Here is an 18,681-nt window from a genome sequence, read left to right as displayed (position 1 = left end):
CTAGAATTTTTCCGCAACACTTTAATATAGGGACCAATTCTCACTATTAACAAGTTTCTTATAAGCATGCATATTATTAGAATATTGGCTGTTTATTAGTACTTATAAAGCACATATTCTGCATCCCTAATCAAACCCATACCAAAAACCTAACAACTACCTCACTTACTAATTATATGCAACAAATAAGGAGTTTATTGAGACAAAATTTATAGTTCATGGTTTGTTAATATTGAGACCTTAAAATAAAGTGTGACCAATATTTCTGTATCAGAATTTTACTTTTTTTTACAATGTGCATTGTTCCAACGCACCTTTACAGGAGAAAATAAGAAAAACTGAAAAATCCACAACAAATGGTAAAACGCAGTACAGTGCATATTGTTTATAGAACAAGCAAGATTATTCTAGTAAATAATATATAATATATTTTGCATTAAGTGAATGCTTGGCTGATATGTCTTTAATCTAGATTTAAATTGGGAGAGTGTGTCTGACCCTCGAATATTATTGGGAATGCTATTCCATAGTTTAGGTGCTAGTTTCTATTCCACACATCTTTCTATATAGACATAAGGAAAACAGCTACAGTTGTACATAACAGTTGTTTCCAGTGTAAGTGAAAAATTGTTTTCTCAGATTTTTTGCTAATCACTAAACCCTGTGCCTTTTAAGCTGTCAGAGAAGCAAATAATAACAGTGAAAGGTTAAAACCTGTTTACACATGTGACTGCACCTGTTCTGTTAAGTGCCAAAGCTTGATTGGCCAACTGTTCACTGTGACCCTGAAGGGTAAAGAAGGCAGGGTCAAGCCCTCTGGGGTGAAGGGTCCCTTAAAGTGTCCCTTTTTAACCGTACATCAGAGTATAAAACGTGGTATGAATACTCCCACAGGTCGAGTTAGTTTGTAGGATCAAGATTTTGCTGAAGCCACTCCCCCTTTCCCACGATCGTTTAGTAACCCTCTGTTATGGGGAGGGGCTTCCTCAAAGAGGCACAACTGAACTCTAACCCCATAACCCACTATTTCCTACAAGCGCTTTAGTCTACAAACACAGGGGGATGGGGTGGGTGTAGGGAAACACTTCCACAAATCAGCCATGTTTCCGGTTCTCTCTATTCCTCTCTCTCTACCACACGACCTCACTAACAAAACCAGCCCCAAAAAGTTTGACAAATAATGCTCTGGTCAAATAAAAAAAGCTTACACAGCATTAAATAAAACTTACATAACATCTTAAAAATTTAAATACTTTATTGCTACAGACAGCAATTGATTATTGAAAAATATTCAAGCTAAAACAGGTAGACCCATCTTAATCCCAATTGATATGACTTCATATTGAGGTCAAAAGACATGCTGGCACCATATACAGAGTGAATCATACTGCCAAAATTAAACCTACACCTTTGACGACAACAATCGCTGTAAATTTTTTATATTTTAACCCTTAAACTATTAAACTTTTGGTATTGGTATCATGTTGGTAAATAATAAATCAAATAAGCCTATTTTTTATAACAAAACGTGAGTTTGCAGGTGCAGATTATGTGTGGGTTTCATCATAGCTAGGCTAACAGTGAATCGCAGGAAAAAATAAAATCAAAATTAAAGTTCACAACATGTCAACATCATTTAGATGTCATACGGTATATAACAATATATCAGTAGTGACAGACATCTCGAGCAAAACGTCATCCCCCTGTGATACTAAACAAGCTGAGCAGTGTCAATCTCACATCAATAGAACTTTAGAGAGCTTTCATTTGTTAAAGGCAGAATGCATGATGTCTTAAGGTGCTAACTTTAGCCTGCTAGCACTGAAATCATGATCCCACCCTCCATGCGAATCGCCTTCCAAAGCCACGCCTCCTATAAAACACCAATACATTCTTATCAAAAAATGTACATACCTGTCCAAAAGGAACAGAGCAACCATGGTATCACCGTTCATTGCCTTTTTCTCCTGGAGCTGTCTCCATCGCGTAAAAGCTGCACAGATTGTTCATTCGAGTTTTACCTCTATCATGGTCCAGACGTTTTTTCGTCACCTATTTTTCATAATTTTAGTTTTTTGTATTCACTAGTTGAGGGTTCCTCCGGCAAGTCTGGTTTTTGCTGCTTCTCTGCCATTCTCTCTACTTTGAAACAGTGGACAAGACATTTGATGTCTACGTGAACTGGGTGCTCAGTGGGATGCAAATTATGTTAGATGAATACGTAAACACGACCAGTCTCAACCAATGTCTAGCTTCAAAACGTTCGGCCAGAATGTTCTTATTGGTCGAACGTTTTGTGGTCCTATGCCTTTCACAGACGACATGTATATACAAAAAGATATTTGATTGCTATTAGAATGTGAAGAGATTTCCAACCAGCATGACAAAAACATTCTAAACAGAATCATACATTCTGCCTTTAAGAGGTGAGATTTTCAGAATATTTCTGCACTCAGTGGGATGTGGTTAGGGGGAGACACCTGGGATAAGAAACAAGCATGTCATCCTCTCCACACATCTGTGGTCCTTGTGATTCACCGGACTCAGCTACCTTCTCTTTTCCTAATACATACTACCAACCTGAACGGAGCCAGATCTAGGCCAACGGTATTAAAAACATTTGGCTTCCAGCAAAGTCAAGCACAATTCAACACCACATTAACACCTGAAATTTGCAGTATTTTGTGGCATTTTTTGATTGCCCAAAATTGACGATACTCAAGATGACAACACTCTGCTGCAGGTTTGAGACCGGGCAAGAGCCAAATAGATTCTGTACAATGCATTTCAGGTGTCTAAATGTATAAATGAACATACATTTAACTGCAAACCAAACCCAATATTGACAGACCACACGATCTTGGTGGTTCTGGTCCACTTAACTAGAACACGTTCTGCTAGAGAAGACTTAAATGGACAATACAAAAGGCCACACTTTATGGGCAACTTCAGACAGTAAGGGAACAAAGGTATGCACACTGTTACAGAAACATAATACCTGAATAAATCTGTCAGCATGCTCATTCATCTCAGTGGCTCGCACGGGACAGCATTTAAGACAACACAGCTCATGGCGAGCATTTCGATTTCCATGTATTTTTAACCAATAACCGGATCATTAAAGTTCATGACATTACTTGCACCGTAACCTTGTCCCACCACAAACTCGTAAAGTACATCTGGATTTAGTAGGCCACAACATTGAAAGCTTAGTAACATTTAAGCTTTAAAAGTAGTATTTAAGAGACAAGTCCACAAATTATTTTCAGGAGTCGGTGAGAAATTTACTCCGACGACTGTGTGATGACACCACAAACATGTCGAATCACAGAAACATTACTTCGTCTTAAGTACAAACATATTTATATTAAACAATGGCGTAAATACATGAAAGTTGACATTAGGAGCGCAGTAGTGCAACCTAGGGTACATGAAGACAGACTTGTCACTTCAAATCACTACCTCCCAGTTTGTGTAAGATCACACAAATATGCTTCAAGCATTAAACAGAAAATCACACACCCAGATGAATGCTTAAACACCTTTATTGTGCAGTCAAAAATCGAACTTCACCTTTAAAGCAAACTTGGCAGACAACAATGAGGTAGAATGACAGAGGAGCTTTGGAAATGGCTTTGCAAGGAATGCATATTACAATCGTTAATCTGAATGTGACATTATCCATTCAGACATACAGCAGAGGATGGAATAAAGTGATTTGCATTTAGTCTGCAAAGGCTCTTGGTACATTCAAGGGAAGTCTATGGTTTTAAATTCAACAAGCAGCCATTTGGGATCACACCCACAACACCTGCTGATGTACAACACAAGTGATTAAAAACCTACCCCTTTACAAAGTGCAAATTAAAAAGTGCAATAAAACTACGTGCAGTCGATGGCCACTCATTTTGGATTAATACAAGTTGATTGAAATCTGATTGAGAGCAGTAAAAGCAATGCCTAGTGGAGGCACGCACTGAAAATGGTCTGGATTGGCTATTAGCAAAGTTATGCACAAACCTTGTTCTACCAAACAGAATACTGATAATGCAGATATACTCCCAAAAACACGGAGAGAAAAAAAAAACACGAAAAATTAAAAAGCCGCCAGGTAGATTGCTATTCAACCGTTTCCATGCCATACCTTAAAACTGTTTCATGTAAAAATTTGTGAAAACTAAAACTGCTAAATGTCATGATGAAAATCTGGCTTTTGTAGTTGGGTCTCAAAAAAGTAAAAAACACTGGCAAAAAGTGCCATGAAAAAGTTGCTAGTGTGAGGGGGAAAACCAATTTAAAGGCACTGTATGGCTTCCATCTGTTAAACAATGAGACTTTAGAATGATATTTACCAAAACAAATAGCAACCTATGCTAAAGGAGAAAGAAAAAAACCCTTCAACCATGGCCTAAATCTCAACTGAGTCAAAAACTCTGGGTCTTCCCATCCACGGGTCCCAGCTAACCCATCTCACTGTGTACAGTGCCAAAGTGAACAAGCCAAACTGAAAAGAAAGTGCTACAGTGAACTTTCTACAGTGTTTCCCCAAGCCCCAACTCCTGGAAGGGCTTTTTTGGGGAGACCAACTCTAGAGCAGTGCTCCTGGGGGAGCAGGCGCAATGGACGACCAGGCTGAGGCAGAGAGCTGCCATGCGTGGCTTCAGTTGATGTCCCGCTTCTTCTGGTTTCGCATCAGAGGGCGGTGATTGCTGAGGATGTCCATGGAATGCTGCCTATGCCAGCAGGAGCGACAGTAGTATTTGAAGCAGGTCTACAGGAATAGGGGAAAATTTGCAATTTAATGGCAAAATGAAATATTTAAGGCAAAATTTATGGTCAAACAAACAAAACCGTCACCTTGTCCCTGCAGAAGAATGGCCCAGGCTCACGACTGCATGATTGACAGATGGCATCCTCCAGGTATGGGTCAATCTGAACCTAAAAGTTAAATCAGCTCTCATGAAGAATAATGCTTGCAATGGCACAAGACAAACTTAGTCCCTGTTTTTGACTAGTGTATATAGTCCAACCTCTATGACAGAATTTTTTTACATCACGTTTTAACATTGTGTATAGTACACAGCCATTTTCTCAAGGAGAGCATGGCACTCTCGTTTCCAAAGCCAAGATGTGGGTAAGCTTAGTTTTAATGGATACTAAGAGCACGCATTAAACAGACTCGGATGTTGCAAAAGTGAAAGTAAAACTATCCGCGTCCGTAGCTGCCAAATAATAACTGCAAGTAATTAATTATTCTGGCTCCAGCCAATACACAGCCCTAATAAAAACAGACATTGCATTTTAAAATAGAACTGGCATCAGACTGACAGTTGAAGGGACCGAGTTAAAGCATGCTGCACTCAGGCCATCTAACATACATCATTTGAGATTAGTCACTAGAAGGCAGAAGTGCATTTTTGTTGATTTTAACATTATGAGGGCATGAATTATTGAAAGAGCATGAGCCACACATAAGTGATTTACAATAAACACTGCAAGAGTACATGGAAAAATTGGAATTGTAATTAATTTCACTTTAGCACTATTAAGAAACAACGCTTACCTTCTTTGTAAATTTGGGTGTCTTTATCTCAACAAAGGCAGCACTCACAGCTTTCAGGTAACTACGTTGATTGTTAAAAGTTACACGTCCAGAGCCTAGAGAAAGGAAAACCATATGGTGTAGCAAGCACAAGAATGATGGAAATTCAAGTTTACATGAATAGTGAGGGTACTCCTAAACCAAATGGCTCACCAATTGGGTACTTGTGCTTGTCTGTGTCAATGCCTGCATACACAACTCCTCCAAACAAGTCATTCATGATGCTGGCCAGGGCCTCAGCGTTGAGCATACCATGTAGGGCCCCTACAAACACAGTGTTCCTTGGGTCCAGCCTCTGAGAGGGGCAACTCACAAAGTTACTGTCTGAAATCACCCATGGTATCACCTGTGCCTGAGGACCAGAGAAAATGAAACCATATACTTAAATCACACAAGTGATTTGACGACAAAATGCACGCTGAAAACTGTGCAGATTTCCATCCAGTCTTAAAATTATGCAAATGGGTTGCCAGGTCCAGTTTCCCACATAACTACTATACACAGATTATAGCATAACACTAAACTAAAATATGCATTTTAGATATGGGAACAAGATTTGAAGTTGATATAATTGGACCAGTTTTGTTACTTCGATCTATCAACCCTGAAAAGTATTAAATAGCATTTAGTGCACCAGCCTCATGGTATGCCCATGACATATGAAAAACTTACATCTTTGCAGCGCATTCTTCTGCTGGACATTTTAAAGTAATACTCGCTGTAACCCTCAGGATGGAGCAGGTCCTCAGTGCAGTCCTGCAGCAGGCCACGCACAGACTTCTCCGACTCAAACACCAAGTATACATAACCTGAAGAGAAAAAGATTCTTATCACAAAATCTCATGTTGAGATGAGTCCACAATTTCAGTTACAAACAACAGTGATGCCCTCTAGTGCTCTACTTAGGAAAACACAGGCTCGAGTTTAACTTTAGTTCACCATTCAAGTAAAAACACCATTAAAGTTACCACCAATTAACACCTAGATACAACTAAAAACGAGTGTGTAAGGTATAAAAATGTGCGAGGTCTTAACTCCCAGAACAAATACCACCAGATATATGAAGATCCTCAGTAGTTCAGTGCCCTTCACCACACCTCAGAAGCAAACTGTCTCGCCCCAGTGCTGTAATGAAATAAGAATCCTACCCTTTCAGCATTACCTTTGGGCATATTACCTTTCGGAGGGCAGCGAGGGTGCTTGCCATCCTTACCTGGCCACTCCACGCTCAGAGGGCCATAGCATTTAAAAGTGTTTATCAATCCAGCTGGAGACAAAGAGAAAAGGCTTTACACAAACCTATAACCAACATACACACAAAGCAGCAGATGTAAACGTTCTTCATACCTTCAGTAATGTCCCAGGGAACGCCTCCTAAAAACACCTTGCAGGAGTAGATGGGGTTTTGGTAGTGTCTGGGAGGCAACTGTCCACTCCATGTGAAGGTAGCTTCATTAATTGCTGTAGAGTAAATATTCAGAGATTATACAGAACATCAAACATGTATTGGGAATGTTAGGGCACTTCATGCATTATGGTATACAACAGATCATACATGCTGCCTGTCTGTGAAGCCAGGCCTCTCTTTCAATGCTAAAGGGGCTCTCAGGGGTTTTCATCAGGTCCCAGTTGGGCCAGATCGAGGCACCAGGCCAGCGGTGGGACAGACCACCACTCAGAGTGGCACTGGGTGGTGGAGTGAGCGGAGAACTGCTGTGCTCCAAACGAGAGCCCAGAGACAGCTTGAGGGGATCCCTTTGCATATTGGACATAAGGAATGGCACTGACGGCGAGATCCTAAGAGAGGACTGCAAAGAAAATGGAAGCATGGATTGTCAAATAAAACAAGACAAAATATATCTTGCAAAAATGTCCAAAAAATACAAATGCGCATTTGGTTTACAACAACTGGATGATTTTAACAAGTCACAAAGCTACAAATAGTCAATAAAGTCAGAAAGCATGTGAAATGTTATTAAAATATAAAATGCACTTCGTTCAAATCGATTTTAGACTTTCGTATATCACACTTAATCATGCAGCCCTAAACTGACACCAATATATTTAGACCTTAAACTTTCACCCTGCAATTTTTTGGGTTTTTACTGGACAAATATTTGAAGAGCCCTTACCAGTAGGTCTGAGAGATGATCTGAACCGGAACTGAATCCACTGGTCTCTGAATCTACAGGGCTTATGGAGTGAGAGTCCAGGAAAGACTGAGAATTTAAGCGTGCCATGCCTGGAAACCTCTCAAGGAAGTCTGTGGCACCGATCGAGGAGTCAGAGAAACTTGGTAGCTTGTTTGAGAGATGGCTGGGAGTGCTCCCCAAAACACTTTGCACTGAACATCAGGAAGAGTAGATGTGAAGGAAATACAAGGCAAACCAAGAAAAAACTGTTTTACTGTAATAACAACATCAAAGACATAATGAAGCAAAGATGACACTGTATTCCATCAGAGACCCTAAACCACAAACAGCTGCAATAATAGGGCAGCCCACTCACTGTAGTTATACCAATTCTCAGCCTGCATCGTATTACTGATAGTAAACAAAAACTCCTCTTGACTTAAATCTCCAGCCTCAACATTTAGTTAAACCCTACCACGCATATACGTAGCTGTGACCATTTATAATTCTATAGTATTAAATAAATGGTGTTTATGACAGCAGCGGATTTCCAAAAGTAATTGCAGTACAAAGGAGCTTGGAGGGGAAGAACATTTTTAGCGTCGCACTTAACTCACGTGAGCTGGCGGTGGTCTGTGAAGGTTCTGTATCATGGCTGCTCCACGGTCTCTCCCAGTCAGACAGGCTGAGGGACTGTAGGCCCAGATCCCAGTTATTGATGTCAGTCAGACCCCTGGACAATTCCTGGCTACTGGTGGGGAAAAGCATCCTGCTCCGGACTGCAGACAGGTCCGACTCCGGACGATCTGTAAACAGTCCGCAAATAAAACACACGCTGTTGGGTGTCTCCGCATTAGCAGTGTGAATAAAGGGCATGCAGGTTCAAGAAAGCATCAACTCCCTAGAATCACAGATTTATCACGATCGCAGCCTTCTGCCTGGCTAAAGCGTACAGGAGCAGCACTCTCCACAGAGACTACCCACCCTGCATGTGACCCAGGCGCTGCTGCCCTCACATCCCCTTGTTAATGACATCAGCCCCTGGCCTCTACTGATGCCACACCACAGAGCATTCCTGGCGAATTCTCAAGGAAAGAGACAGCACCCTTCCCACCGCTGACTCAGACTTCTGTTCGAGGTGGCACTGATAGCAAGTTTGCTAGCTGCAGGCTAATTGATGAAGAACTGAATCGCAGGAGTGTTGCTATCGGCGAAGTTACTGAAGAATTAGCAATCTGGGCTGCTCATGCAGAGCTGGATAGCATCCAACTGCTTGCTCCAGCACTGATTCAGCAACCTCGGGCTCGCCTGCATGACATGGCATGACCGGCGCTTTAAAATTTCCCCGTGCGTGTATGGGATGCTTGAAAGCAGGGCCAACGCAGAGGTAAGGGAACGGCAGAGCAGCACACAGACAAATGTGGATAACCGGTATATATTGTTCAGCAAACGTGGTACCAAAAGGTTATGGATATGTAACCTGTATGGGAAGACGATCTATTTTACAGGCATTTATCATCTTACAAGGTTGGAGTTGGTGCGCCTTTTACCAGAGGTCGTGAAAATAATGTGATGCTCAAAGATTTACCATGAAAAGGATCCCGCTTGCACTTTGCTGTAGGAGTTGTGCACACCCCACTGAGGTCCAGTGAATTTCCCAGCATTGTGTTCATCCTGCAGAACGCGTCTGCATTGCTGCATGTGGACAGAGCTGGGATATCTGAATCCAGGCAGTTAAGAAGTCTGGGATTTTCTCTCTGCGGGGAGAAAACAGATAGGCTACCTGTCATGTCAGAGCTGGGTTGAAGCACACAGAGCCTTCCTTCCCCCCCTGTCATTTTAACACTTATTTCTTGCTAACTGACTGTTAAAAAAAAAAGTCAAGTAAAATGACTTTCCCTGAAACTGCTCTTGTCCGTATCATTACAAGTATTTAAGTGAGCTTTATCAATGAAGACGAAGAACGTTATTGGTGCAAGTTCATCGATACTTTGGTTAACCTACGTTACTAAACTTAACACATAGCAGTAAGGTCAAGTCCATAGCGCCTATATATCGGTGTACACAGTCAACACTACCATGAACAGCATTTCTTTCCACCACAAAAGTAAAATGAGACACAGGCTAAACTTAAATTTTTGAATTATATATATTGAAGTCGCATTTAGTAAACAAAGCCAGGCACGTGAAACTGCACAAAAAAGAAAACCGAGCAGGCACGCTTTCTCTTTTGAAACTACTCACCAGAGAAAATGCCATGGTGGTACTGTCAAAGAAAATGATCGAAAACAACACTCAGTCTAATGCTCCTACTCGTCTTAAACCATTCGACAGAAAATTTGTCTTAATTTATGACACCTGTGTTGGGGTCACGAACCTAAGGAATTGGATTCACTTCTATCCAATGTAACCAATCACAGGTCACGGGCCACAGTTTAATGTTTATTCATGAGGGGCGGGTACTTCACGCAAACGTCACTTTTAACGCCGTGATGAAAACCTATGTATAGCTAACTATAAAACTACAAAACTAAAGGCTAATGCCTTTACGTGCTAATTCGATAAATCCCACTTCAACCCGGAAATAATTTATAGAACGGTGCTTTCGTAGATATTTGTACAGGTGGCTTCCCGGACAGTACACCAGGGCTAGGCCTTAACGAAATTAGAACATTTGAGTACTTTGTACGAACATGTTTTGAGACAACACAATTGCGTTGATATATTTTAAAGTATTGTCAGTGCAAGCTGTTTCAGTTTAGACAGCTTTAAGGTTTATTTTAGTATAGGACTAGTCTTAAACCCTGTAGCTACGGGAAACCACCGGTAATGTGGTGTTTTAATGTTAGTAAATAAGAAATATGTTATATCTAGATGTTACTTCCGGGTTGACATTTATGCATTTGGCAGACGCTTATCCAGAGCGACTTGCATTGCATTATACTTTTCTATCGGAGCATGAGCAATGGGAACGAATCCACAACCTTGGTGTTGCTAGCGCCATGCTCTTATCACTGAGCCAAACACGAAGCAATTTAATTTTAACAATTGAAAAACAACAGACTGTTAACCAAAGTAATGCACATAATATAATTGCTTTAAAATGTAAATATATAATAGATTACGTTAACATTACTTTCTGAAATCTAGTGTAAAAGTCGGTAATGCCGTCCGAGGTTAACCGATCTTCCAGTTATCTCTAGAGATTGAGAATTCTGACCAATATTAAGTGACATATGCAAATTTGTACGAAGTATATTTGTCTTGACACAATAATTAAGAGATGCCACGTGAGATTTTTTTATATAAATCAGGACCATGGATAGCAACATTGTCGTACTGCACAGATAAATAAATTGATCTGTATTTTTTATTAAACACACAACAACCAATGTCCACAACAACAACGTTTATTTTGCATAGTGATGGAGAACGAATCACGAGTGTATTGGATGTGACTGGTCATTTCGAAACCAAATATTTAAGAATACTATTGCATGATTTCCTCCAGAGGGCGGCACCGATCTTATGTTTTGCATTTGACTTCTGCTTATGTCCCCAACTCCACATGTTCGTAGAGGTTTAAATAAATTACCTACACTGCAAGTCAAGGGGAACGAAAAAGAAATTACGTATATTTAAGTAGGCAGACAGAAAGACAAGACATTTTAATGCATTCCCATTTAATACCATACAATAGTATTTTTTACACCAAACACTTTTTTCAAAAACATTTATATTGTCTGTATTTACCATTAATATACCCACATTAAAAACATGCACCTTTGTATCATTATTTTCAGAGTATAACTTTAAACCGCAATTGAATAGCAGCCAAATACGCTGTCCATATTGTTAGTTTTGTGCCACACTGACACAGTCAAACCAAAGAAAATTACTACGTAAACTCTGAAACCGCTATAAAGGACATGATACAAAAATCAGAAACACAATACAAAGAAAGAGTTACAAATAACTTATACAGATTAATTATTTAATTGCACAAACTCTTCTCACCCCACATACTATTTAGAGATTGTCTTGTAATATTTTGCTACATTGTCAGACCCTCAGTGATGCGCTACAGTGGAAATGGGAGGGTATCTGCCTGGAGATTACAATAACCATCAAAACAGAAGTTGGCCAAAAGACAAACAAGAAAAAAGTTACACCCAACAAGACAGCAGGACACGTACTAACGATGCACAGAGCTACACATCACGGCGAAACTGACATGCTCTATGTCTGCGTGTCAGCTGATTGTCTTATATCCCTTAGACGCAATGAATGAATAAATGAACAAAGCGAGGTCTAACTATCATAATTGAAAAACAAAGGAAATGTATCTCACAAGAATTACCAATTTCTACTGTACCATCTATACGTTTAGACTAACGTGTGCAGTTGGAAATGCAAATCAATTTCATCTCTTCATTGCATATTCTAAAGGAGTAAAGACATCCAAAAACCAAGTTCAAATGAAATTGACTATCTTTAAACAGAATCTAGAAAGCGCCATTTGAAAAGGGAAATGGTTATTGCACACCTGAAAGAAAAGGGACACACAAAAAAACAAGTTACTGTAAAACATAAGCAAACTGTAATGGAGTGAGCCAAAAACTTTTATAAAGCCTTACTGGGAATTTAGCAGAACTGCCGTGACTTCCATCCAGGTTGGGAAGACTCTGATGTCGATGGATACCAACGCATCTAAAAAAAAAATATATTTATATTTGTGCTTCCAACAACCAAAAATCAACTGTCTTAATTCTGACAAGTAATTGGTTTAAGTCAGAATAAATGTGTGTGTTACAGTACTTGTCCATTATATGCACCTGACAAATCTATCATCAGTTTGCAATCTAAAGGACTGACCATAAAACTTCCTTTCAGGAAGGCATGTGACAGAGCCAATGAAACCTTCACAATTCACCAGCAAGAGACCCAATCGGTCACCGTTGACAGTTTCTTTCTATGAATACTTCAAGTTCCAGCATGTCTATTGTGCGAAGCCAATTAGGCATTAATCATGCCTTCCTTTGCTTAACTAGATGGTTGCTACTTGAAGATACTGCTTCCATGCCACATACTTTTAAACTTCGTAGTGAATACATTTTGAGCTTTGCATGAAATTATAAAACAAATGATAAACACCCCCACACGTACGTTCTTATTTAACCCAGTTAATTCATATTAGCAATTTAATTACTTTGGAGGCTGCCAAATAGATAAAACCTAGCTTATTTTTGCGCACATTTAGTATAAAATTTTTCATACCAAAAGTTACTGAATAGGGTCATGTTGGATCATCGGTATATCACAAAGCGAGGTGAACAAATACCGAGTTGACAAAACCAGATGAAGCCAACCTGGTTTAGATCAGGTTTAACTGTAGCACAACGCTTTAAAAGACGTTCTGTCAACTCCAGTGTGATCCAGAGTTTGAGAGGCACGTGAACCTGAATGAGTGGCCCCTGCAGCAAACAGTGGCGTGGCTGCACTGTGACAGATATATGTCACTTTTCTTAGAGCTGATGGTACGGTTTTAGTTTGAGATCTTTAACCAAGAATAAAAACTGCTCTGGAGTGGTCCTTTTCTGTGTAGCGCAAGTTAGCATGGCAACGAAACGCTCTCAAACCAATCACTTTCTTGAGCCCTAAAACTCAAGAGTATCCTCAAACTAGACTAACTAACTAACCGGGGTAAAACCCGAAACCGGCTTTGTGATACAGGCCGCAGTTCAACAGTCATTCACATCATTCTACACTGTACACTTTATTTTTAACATGTGACTGATTAAAAACTTTTGTTATTGATAACAGAAATTTAAAAAATGTATACATTTTAATAAAATGTTATTAAACATTTAATAACCCCCCCCCCCAGTAGAAAAGACAGCACACACTTATCTAGGAAACACTGTTCACACCTCATTAAATACTTTGCCACATTGTGAATCAAGTGCTGATTGAACAGAAACTCAGCATCCTATTCATATTGGAGCAAACTGGACTCACCTGTGCATGAAGTGCAGCAGCAGCAGCAGCGGCCGCAGCTGGGTACGTGAAAGCAGTGTGGGGTAGGCCGGGGCTGAGCTCCTGCGTGTAGAGAGGATAAGGAGACCAGGCCTCTGGAGATGCCGGGATCAACGCTGCCCCGGTCAAGTCATCTGAGGAGGCATAGCAAACCATCACCTCAGTGCCACCTCACCATGTGAAACATGCCTGAAATCAACACTTCCGAGCGAAGAAACTCAAACACGAAGATAAATTGTTTCAATGAGCTTTTATACTCCTACAGGCTTAAATGTAAACAGAAGTGGCAAGATCAGCGACAGTACTGGTACCTTTGTGATTGCTGATCGTTTCTGTGACTTTTCTTGGAACAGAAAAGACGTTAAATGTGATGTGCTAACGTTGAATTTAAGTGTAATAGAAATAAGAGAACAGAAAAGGCTGTTTGGCAATGACGCATGCATGTGGAGGTGGATTAGTTATTTTCTTGTGTTATCCTAAATTCTACTCTAAATGCACAGCTACAGTTTGTGTGTGTCTGTCTCTGCTGTGTGTGAACTACTGTGGGCCGTAAACTTACATGGGTCCCGTGCTATGAAGTGAGCTCCTTGAGCTGGGTGGATATTTGTGGGATTCGGAGTGCCCATCAGCTTACTCTTTGCCATCTTCGTGTTGGCTTTAGCAAACTCTAACCGGAGGGTCTGCGGGTTTTCAGGGTCAAATCGAACCCCCTGGAGACAAAGGGGGAGGATATAGCAATAGGGATGGGTTGTGCCTGCCTGTCAGACCCTGGCAAACTGTGAAGTGCATCTTAAGCTGGTGCACACATGCAGGTGAACTTTTCTACTAGTGATTGAACAGCAAAGCTAGTGGTTATTTGGATGTATTAGACAATACACAGTTAAGACAAGAGGAAGACACTATGAATAGTCTACTGTACAGTGATCAGATCTTGGACAATTGAGACTTACATTCTACATTTTGCTGAAACACACCCCATAGGCACTATAAAGCAAATAGCTCCCAAAAATGACCATTTAAAAAAAATCGTTTTTCTGTACATTTGTGCTAAATATATAATGCATTTAAAACATCAAATATGAATTCAGCAGAGCATCTCCCGACATATTTTCAATAATTCAAGCCATTGCTTACAGATGGCTGGTTTCTTACGTTTAATGCGTTTTTTGCCGCTTCTGCGCCGGAACGACTTTCAAAGGTTACAAAACCAACAGGCTGGAAAAGAGAAAATAAACCAATAGCCATAAGCACAACACAATTTTAGATAAAAGAAAATAAATGTAAATTTTAAGATTGCCAAAGGGGGATTATTCTGCATAACTATGGATTACCAGTTATTGAAGAACATTATTTTTAACTCTATATCAGCACTTAAGGCTATATGTCAAACTTGGCCATAAGATCACACAGTATTACACAAAAAGAATCCCCCAATTGTACTTGATAAAAAAAAGGAAATGTCATTAATATGCAGCATTTTTATTGAAATTTCATCACTGTAAATTATTTAAGAAACAAAACGCATATGAATAGGGGCATGTTTTATATACCATGTTGTTTTTCAATTCTACAATGTACATGAAAACAAACTTTAAAACAAGCAGGCTCCAACATGTCTCACCTGCTTTGATGTTAACTTGATTAGTGAACCCTCATAACCCTGAAAAAGAAATCCAATTAGCAGTCAGTGTCACATGCTAGAAGAAATTCCTGCCTCACTCTCCAAGAGACCCTGTCAGATAAGAGTTCATATTTACAAAGGATGCGCTCTAATGCACCGCTTCCCTGTTTGATGTGAGCTGGACTCCGCTACCAAATCTTAAATCCTTAGTTTTTCCAATATAATAAATCTGAACATTAGCCACCTTTAATTAACAAGGTTTCAGTACGCAACACTTTTTAAATGGATAAACTGCCATTTTGGATTTAGGGAGTTTAAATAATAAATTGGGCTCCAAATGCTCAAGAGGTCAATGGCAAAGTTTACATTTAACAATCCGTTTACCTTAAATGGACGAAAAAGCAGGTAGAGTTCCCGAGGTTTGATATCTGTTGGCAGACCACTGACAAACAGAGTTCGTACCTAAATTAAATAAAATACATTTAATTAGAGGAAGAAAAGGATAAGAAATATTAGAGAAACCATCAAACACTTGACCTCTAATGCAGGCTTTTGTGCAGTCAGCTATTGAAAGACTCAGCTATCTTAAAACTTTGATCATAAAACGAATGTAGATTTTTTTTCCTCAAAACAGAGGTTTACAAAGTTCAAGACAAATGTGTTTAATACAGACATCTAACGAAATGGCTATAGAAAAACAAATGGGTGTCCAGTGTCCACTCAGTGGGAGGTTCAAAACCACAACAGATTGTCAGCGGAAAAGCTACGAACAAAACAGCATGACTGTTCTTCCTTCCTCTGACCCGGATTCCCTGATTCCTCAGCCTTAGACTACAGCCCCTCAATTTACACCGCTTACTATACGCCAGGCATTGTACAAGTGCTTGATTCACAAATGATGTTGAAAGGCTAAGCGTATATAAACGGTGATGTTTTATTAACTGCAACCAATGTAAAGTGCCTCACAAATCTATTTATCTTTCTCGAGAGCCTGCCATTACAAATGTTAAATTATAAAACGAAAAGCAACAAAATATAACTTATCATAATCATTTAAAAATACATTACAAACACACAGACTCCGCTTAATTTCCTGTTCTCTGAATTAAGGCCCAATATACAAATAATTTGACTTGACAAAATATATAGGCCTCTTTATTTATTATTTACGGAGGCGAAATTTAAAGCAACTCCAAGGATTGATTTGCTGGATGCAACAGTTTCAGACATAACGTCTACTGCTAAGACGCTTGATACATATTATTTGAACATAACAGCATAATAATGATAATAAAGATAATAAATAATAATAATAATAAATTACATCAATTCCACTCGCAACACCACAAAATGCATATCGCGAATTTTGCGAATATAAAACAGACCGAAAAATTGGTCAATATAAATGTACATTTCAACAGAATATACAGCGAATAGCCACCCCTACTAGCAATTACATTTCAAAGTTCAGGGGGGAGACGCAGAGGCTCCCCACAAACATTCCAAAAGTTTGTAACAAATTTACATCGACATCTAAAAAGAGGCTTATCTCCTCAAATTATAGCTAAACACCCTTTAAAACTCTTACCTCCTCTTCAATGGAGACATTGTTGTTTGGCTCGGAGTCAGATTTGATACTCATCTTGTGGCTAAACTTGACACCGGGATGGCAGATGTTTCGTTTGTCGTGTCGAAGTGCGTCCGAAAGTGCGACTGGATCCCAATGGCGATCCGGATGGACTCAACAAAACTTGTGCAAGAACCCCAACGTCCTGTCAAAAGTGTCAAGTGAACTGAAGACGCGAAGGTGATTCGGTGAAAGAAGTGCAGCGTGCGGTGGGGGAGAGAAAATAAGAGCTACCGCTGCTCACATTTGCCTTCTTTTAAACATTAAATTTGGAAGAAAGTGGAGATCATGGGTGAAACCTGTTCCATAGTTGACCTGCTCGCCAATTAGGTCATCAAGGGAGATGAGGAAGGGTGAGAGTGGCGTTCGCGGCCAGGAAAGGTTGCAGCTGGTAGATAAGCCAACCCCCCTATTAGTGAATCATCGCCTTCATGGGAAGGACCAATTGGAACTGGTCCTTATATTATTGGAGACGTATCAACCGAGGGACTGGTAGTAAATAAATACATGTCCTCTTAGTTTGTTTACCCAAGAGATATGAGAACTTTGTAAAACTCTTTTTAAAGTTTACTTTTCGGGGCACCTGTGAAAAGGTTGTGATGGAGACATGCTTTATTTGTTTGTTGAAAAACTGAGCTATTCTAAAAATAACCCTGACATTTGAGTGCATGTAATTATGGGAACATCTGTTTAAGAGGAAAGCATACTTGTCTTTTCCTTTGGAACACTGCAAGACAACATACACAATACAATGAACAAAGAATTAGAAATACACATCTAAATGCAATACGTTGTTTTTAATTGGTGTTCTGTCTGGTTTCCTGACATTGTATAGTAGCACAATCAAGCTCGGTCAAGCAGGCAGGGTGCGGTATAGTGGTTAAAAAGTGTCCTCTTATGTTCTGATTGACCCAGTGTTGTTTTATGCAATCTGTCTAAATATAAACAATTCTTTCTTGCCTAACGTTTCCGGTCCCGATGAACTACAGATGTGTATACACGGATGTTTAGTTCATGAAGTAAGACAAGTACAGTGCTTGTCTTATTTCATTCAGTAAAAAATAGTTTAAAGCTTTGAAATTACTTCAAATTCTGTGGCGTTCATATGAAAAGCATTTACCAATAAAAATAAAGATCGACTACACAGTTCTGATGTCAGTTTTTCCATTATCGCACATTCTAATAGTAACCTATGGCTCTTGTCTTGTTCTCAAGGGTTTAAAAATAAGTCAAACAGAGCACAGAGCCAAAGATGATTATACAGTAGACAGACTGATAGATGTATCAGTGCCAGGCTCTTAAAGAATGACAAGTGTACAGATTGGCTGAGTGTAGACATACCACAGTAGAAAGGGTGCTGGCATACGGTATAACACATATGCTGCAAAATGACAAACGTATAAAAATTGTTTTATTTCATAAAGCTCTGTCGAGCACTTATTGTTAGCATTTCAGGACTCATCATAGCAATATAATATATTGACAACTATAGCTAATCCTGTCCATTTCTCTGTCGCCTGAGCCCCATTTCGTGTTGTGTGCTTGTTACTGGTAAAATCCCTGACACAAAGGCTGTACAGTGGGGCCAAAATTCTGTGATGAGGCCTTCATGTTTTATTGGAGAAGAGCAGCCACATTGTCCCAAAAGCCACCTCGATCTACA

The 18,681-nt window shown here is 39.7% G+C and overlaps 2 protein-coding genes across 5 annotated transcripts; both read right to left on the bottom strand.

The window, feature by feature from the left end:
- Window positions 1-3,203: 3,203 nt before the first annotated feature.
- Window positions 3,204-10,113, bottom strand: cpeb1b (cytoplasmic polyadenylation element binding protein 1b). 3 transcript variants are annotated; one of them, XM_079472726.1, is made up of 12 exons: window positions 9,979-10,113; window positions 9,323-9,491; window positions 8,352-8,540; window positions 7,735-7,946; window positions 7,158-7,410; window positions 6,950-7,063; window positions 6,765-6,869; window positions 6,275-6,411; window positions 5,756-5,954; window positions 5,564-5,658; window positions 4,858-4,938; window positions 3,204-4,771 (listed from the first exon to the last, which is right to left on the bottom strand). In XM_079472726.1, the coding sequence occupies exons 1-12, from the start codon at window positions 9,991-9,993 to the stop codon at window positions 4,661-4,663; spliced, it is 1,680 nt and encodes a 559-aa protein (XP_079328852.1). In that variant the 5' UTR covers window positions 9,994-10,113; the 3' UTR covers window positions 3,204-4,660. The 3 variants fall into 3 exon arrangements, with proteins under 3 accessions (XP_079328852.1, XP_079328854.1, XP_079328853.1); XM_079472728.1 differs by having other exon boundaries at window positions 3,529-4,771; window positions 5,756-5,897; window positions 9,979-10,059; XM_079472727.1 differs by having other exon boundaries at window positions 3,529-4,771; window positions 6,780-6,869; window positions 9,979-10,054.
- Window positions 10,114-11,067: 954 nt separating this feature from the next.
- rbpms2b (RNA binding protein, mRNA processing factor 2b) lies at window positions 11,068-17,494 on the bottom strand. 2 transcript variants are annotated; one of them, XM_079470114.1, is made up of 9 exons: window positions 17,318-17,494; window positions 16,980-17,184; window positions 15,776-15,853; window positions 15,392-15,430; window positions 14,923-14,985; window positions 14,330-14,480; window positions 13,753-13,904; window positions 12,372-12,444; window positions 11,068-12,280 (listed from the first exon to the last, which is right to left on the bottom strand). In XM_079470114.1, the coding sequence occupies exons 2-8, from the start codon at window positions 17,031-17,033 to the stop codon at window positions 12,379-12,381; spliced, it is 603 nt and encodes a 200-aa protein (XP_079326240.1). In that variant the 5' UTR covers window positions 17,034-17,184; window positions 17,318-17,494; the 3' UTR covers window positions 11,068-12,280; window positions 12,372-12,378. The 2 variants fall into 2 exon arrangements, with proteins under 2 accessions (XP_079326240.1, XP_079326239.1); XM_079470113.1 differs by having other exon boundaries at window positions 16,980-17,454.
- Between the last annotated feature and the right edge of the window lie 1,187 nt (window positions 17,495-18,681).

The sequence above is a fragment of the Barbatula barbatula genome, assembly GCF_947034865.1.
Source record: "Barbatula barbatula genome assembly, chromosome: 1".
Taxonomy (NCBI): domain Eukaryota; kingdom Metazoa; phylum Chordata; class Actinopteri; order Cypriniformes; family Nemacheilidae; genus Barbatula; species Barbatula barbatula.
Note: the sequence above shows the minus strand (reverse complement) of the source record. Positions and strands in the feature narration are given on the sequence as shown.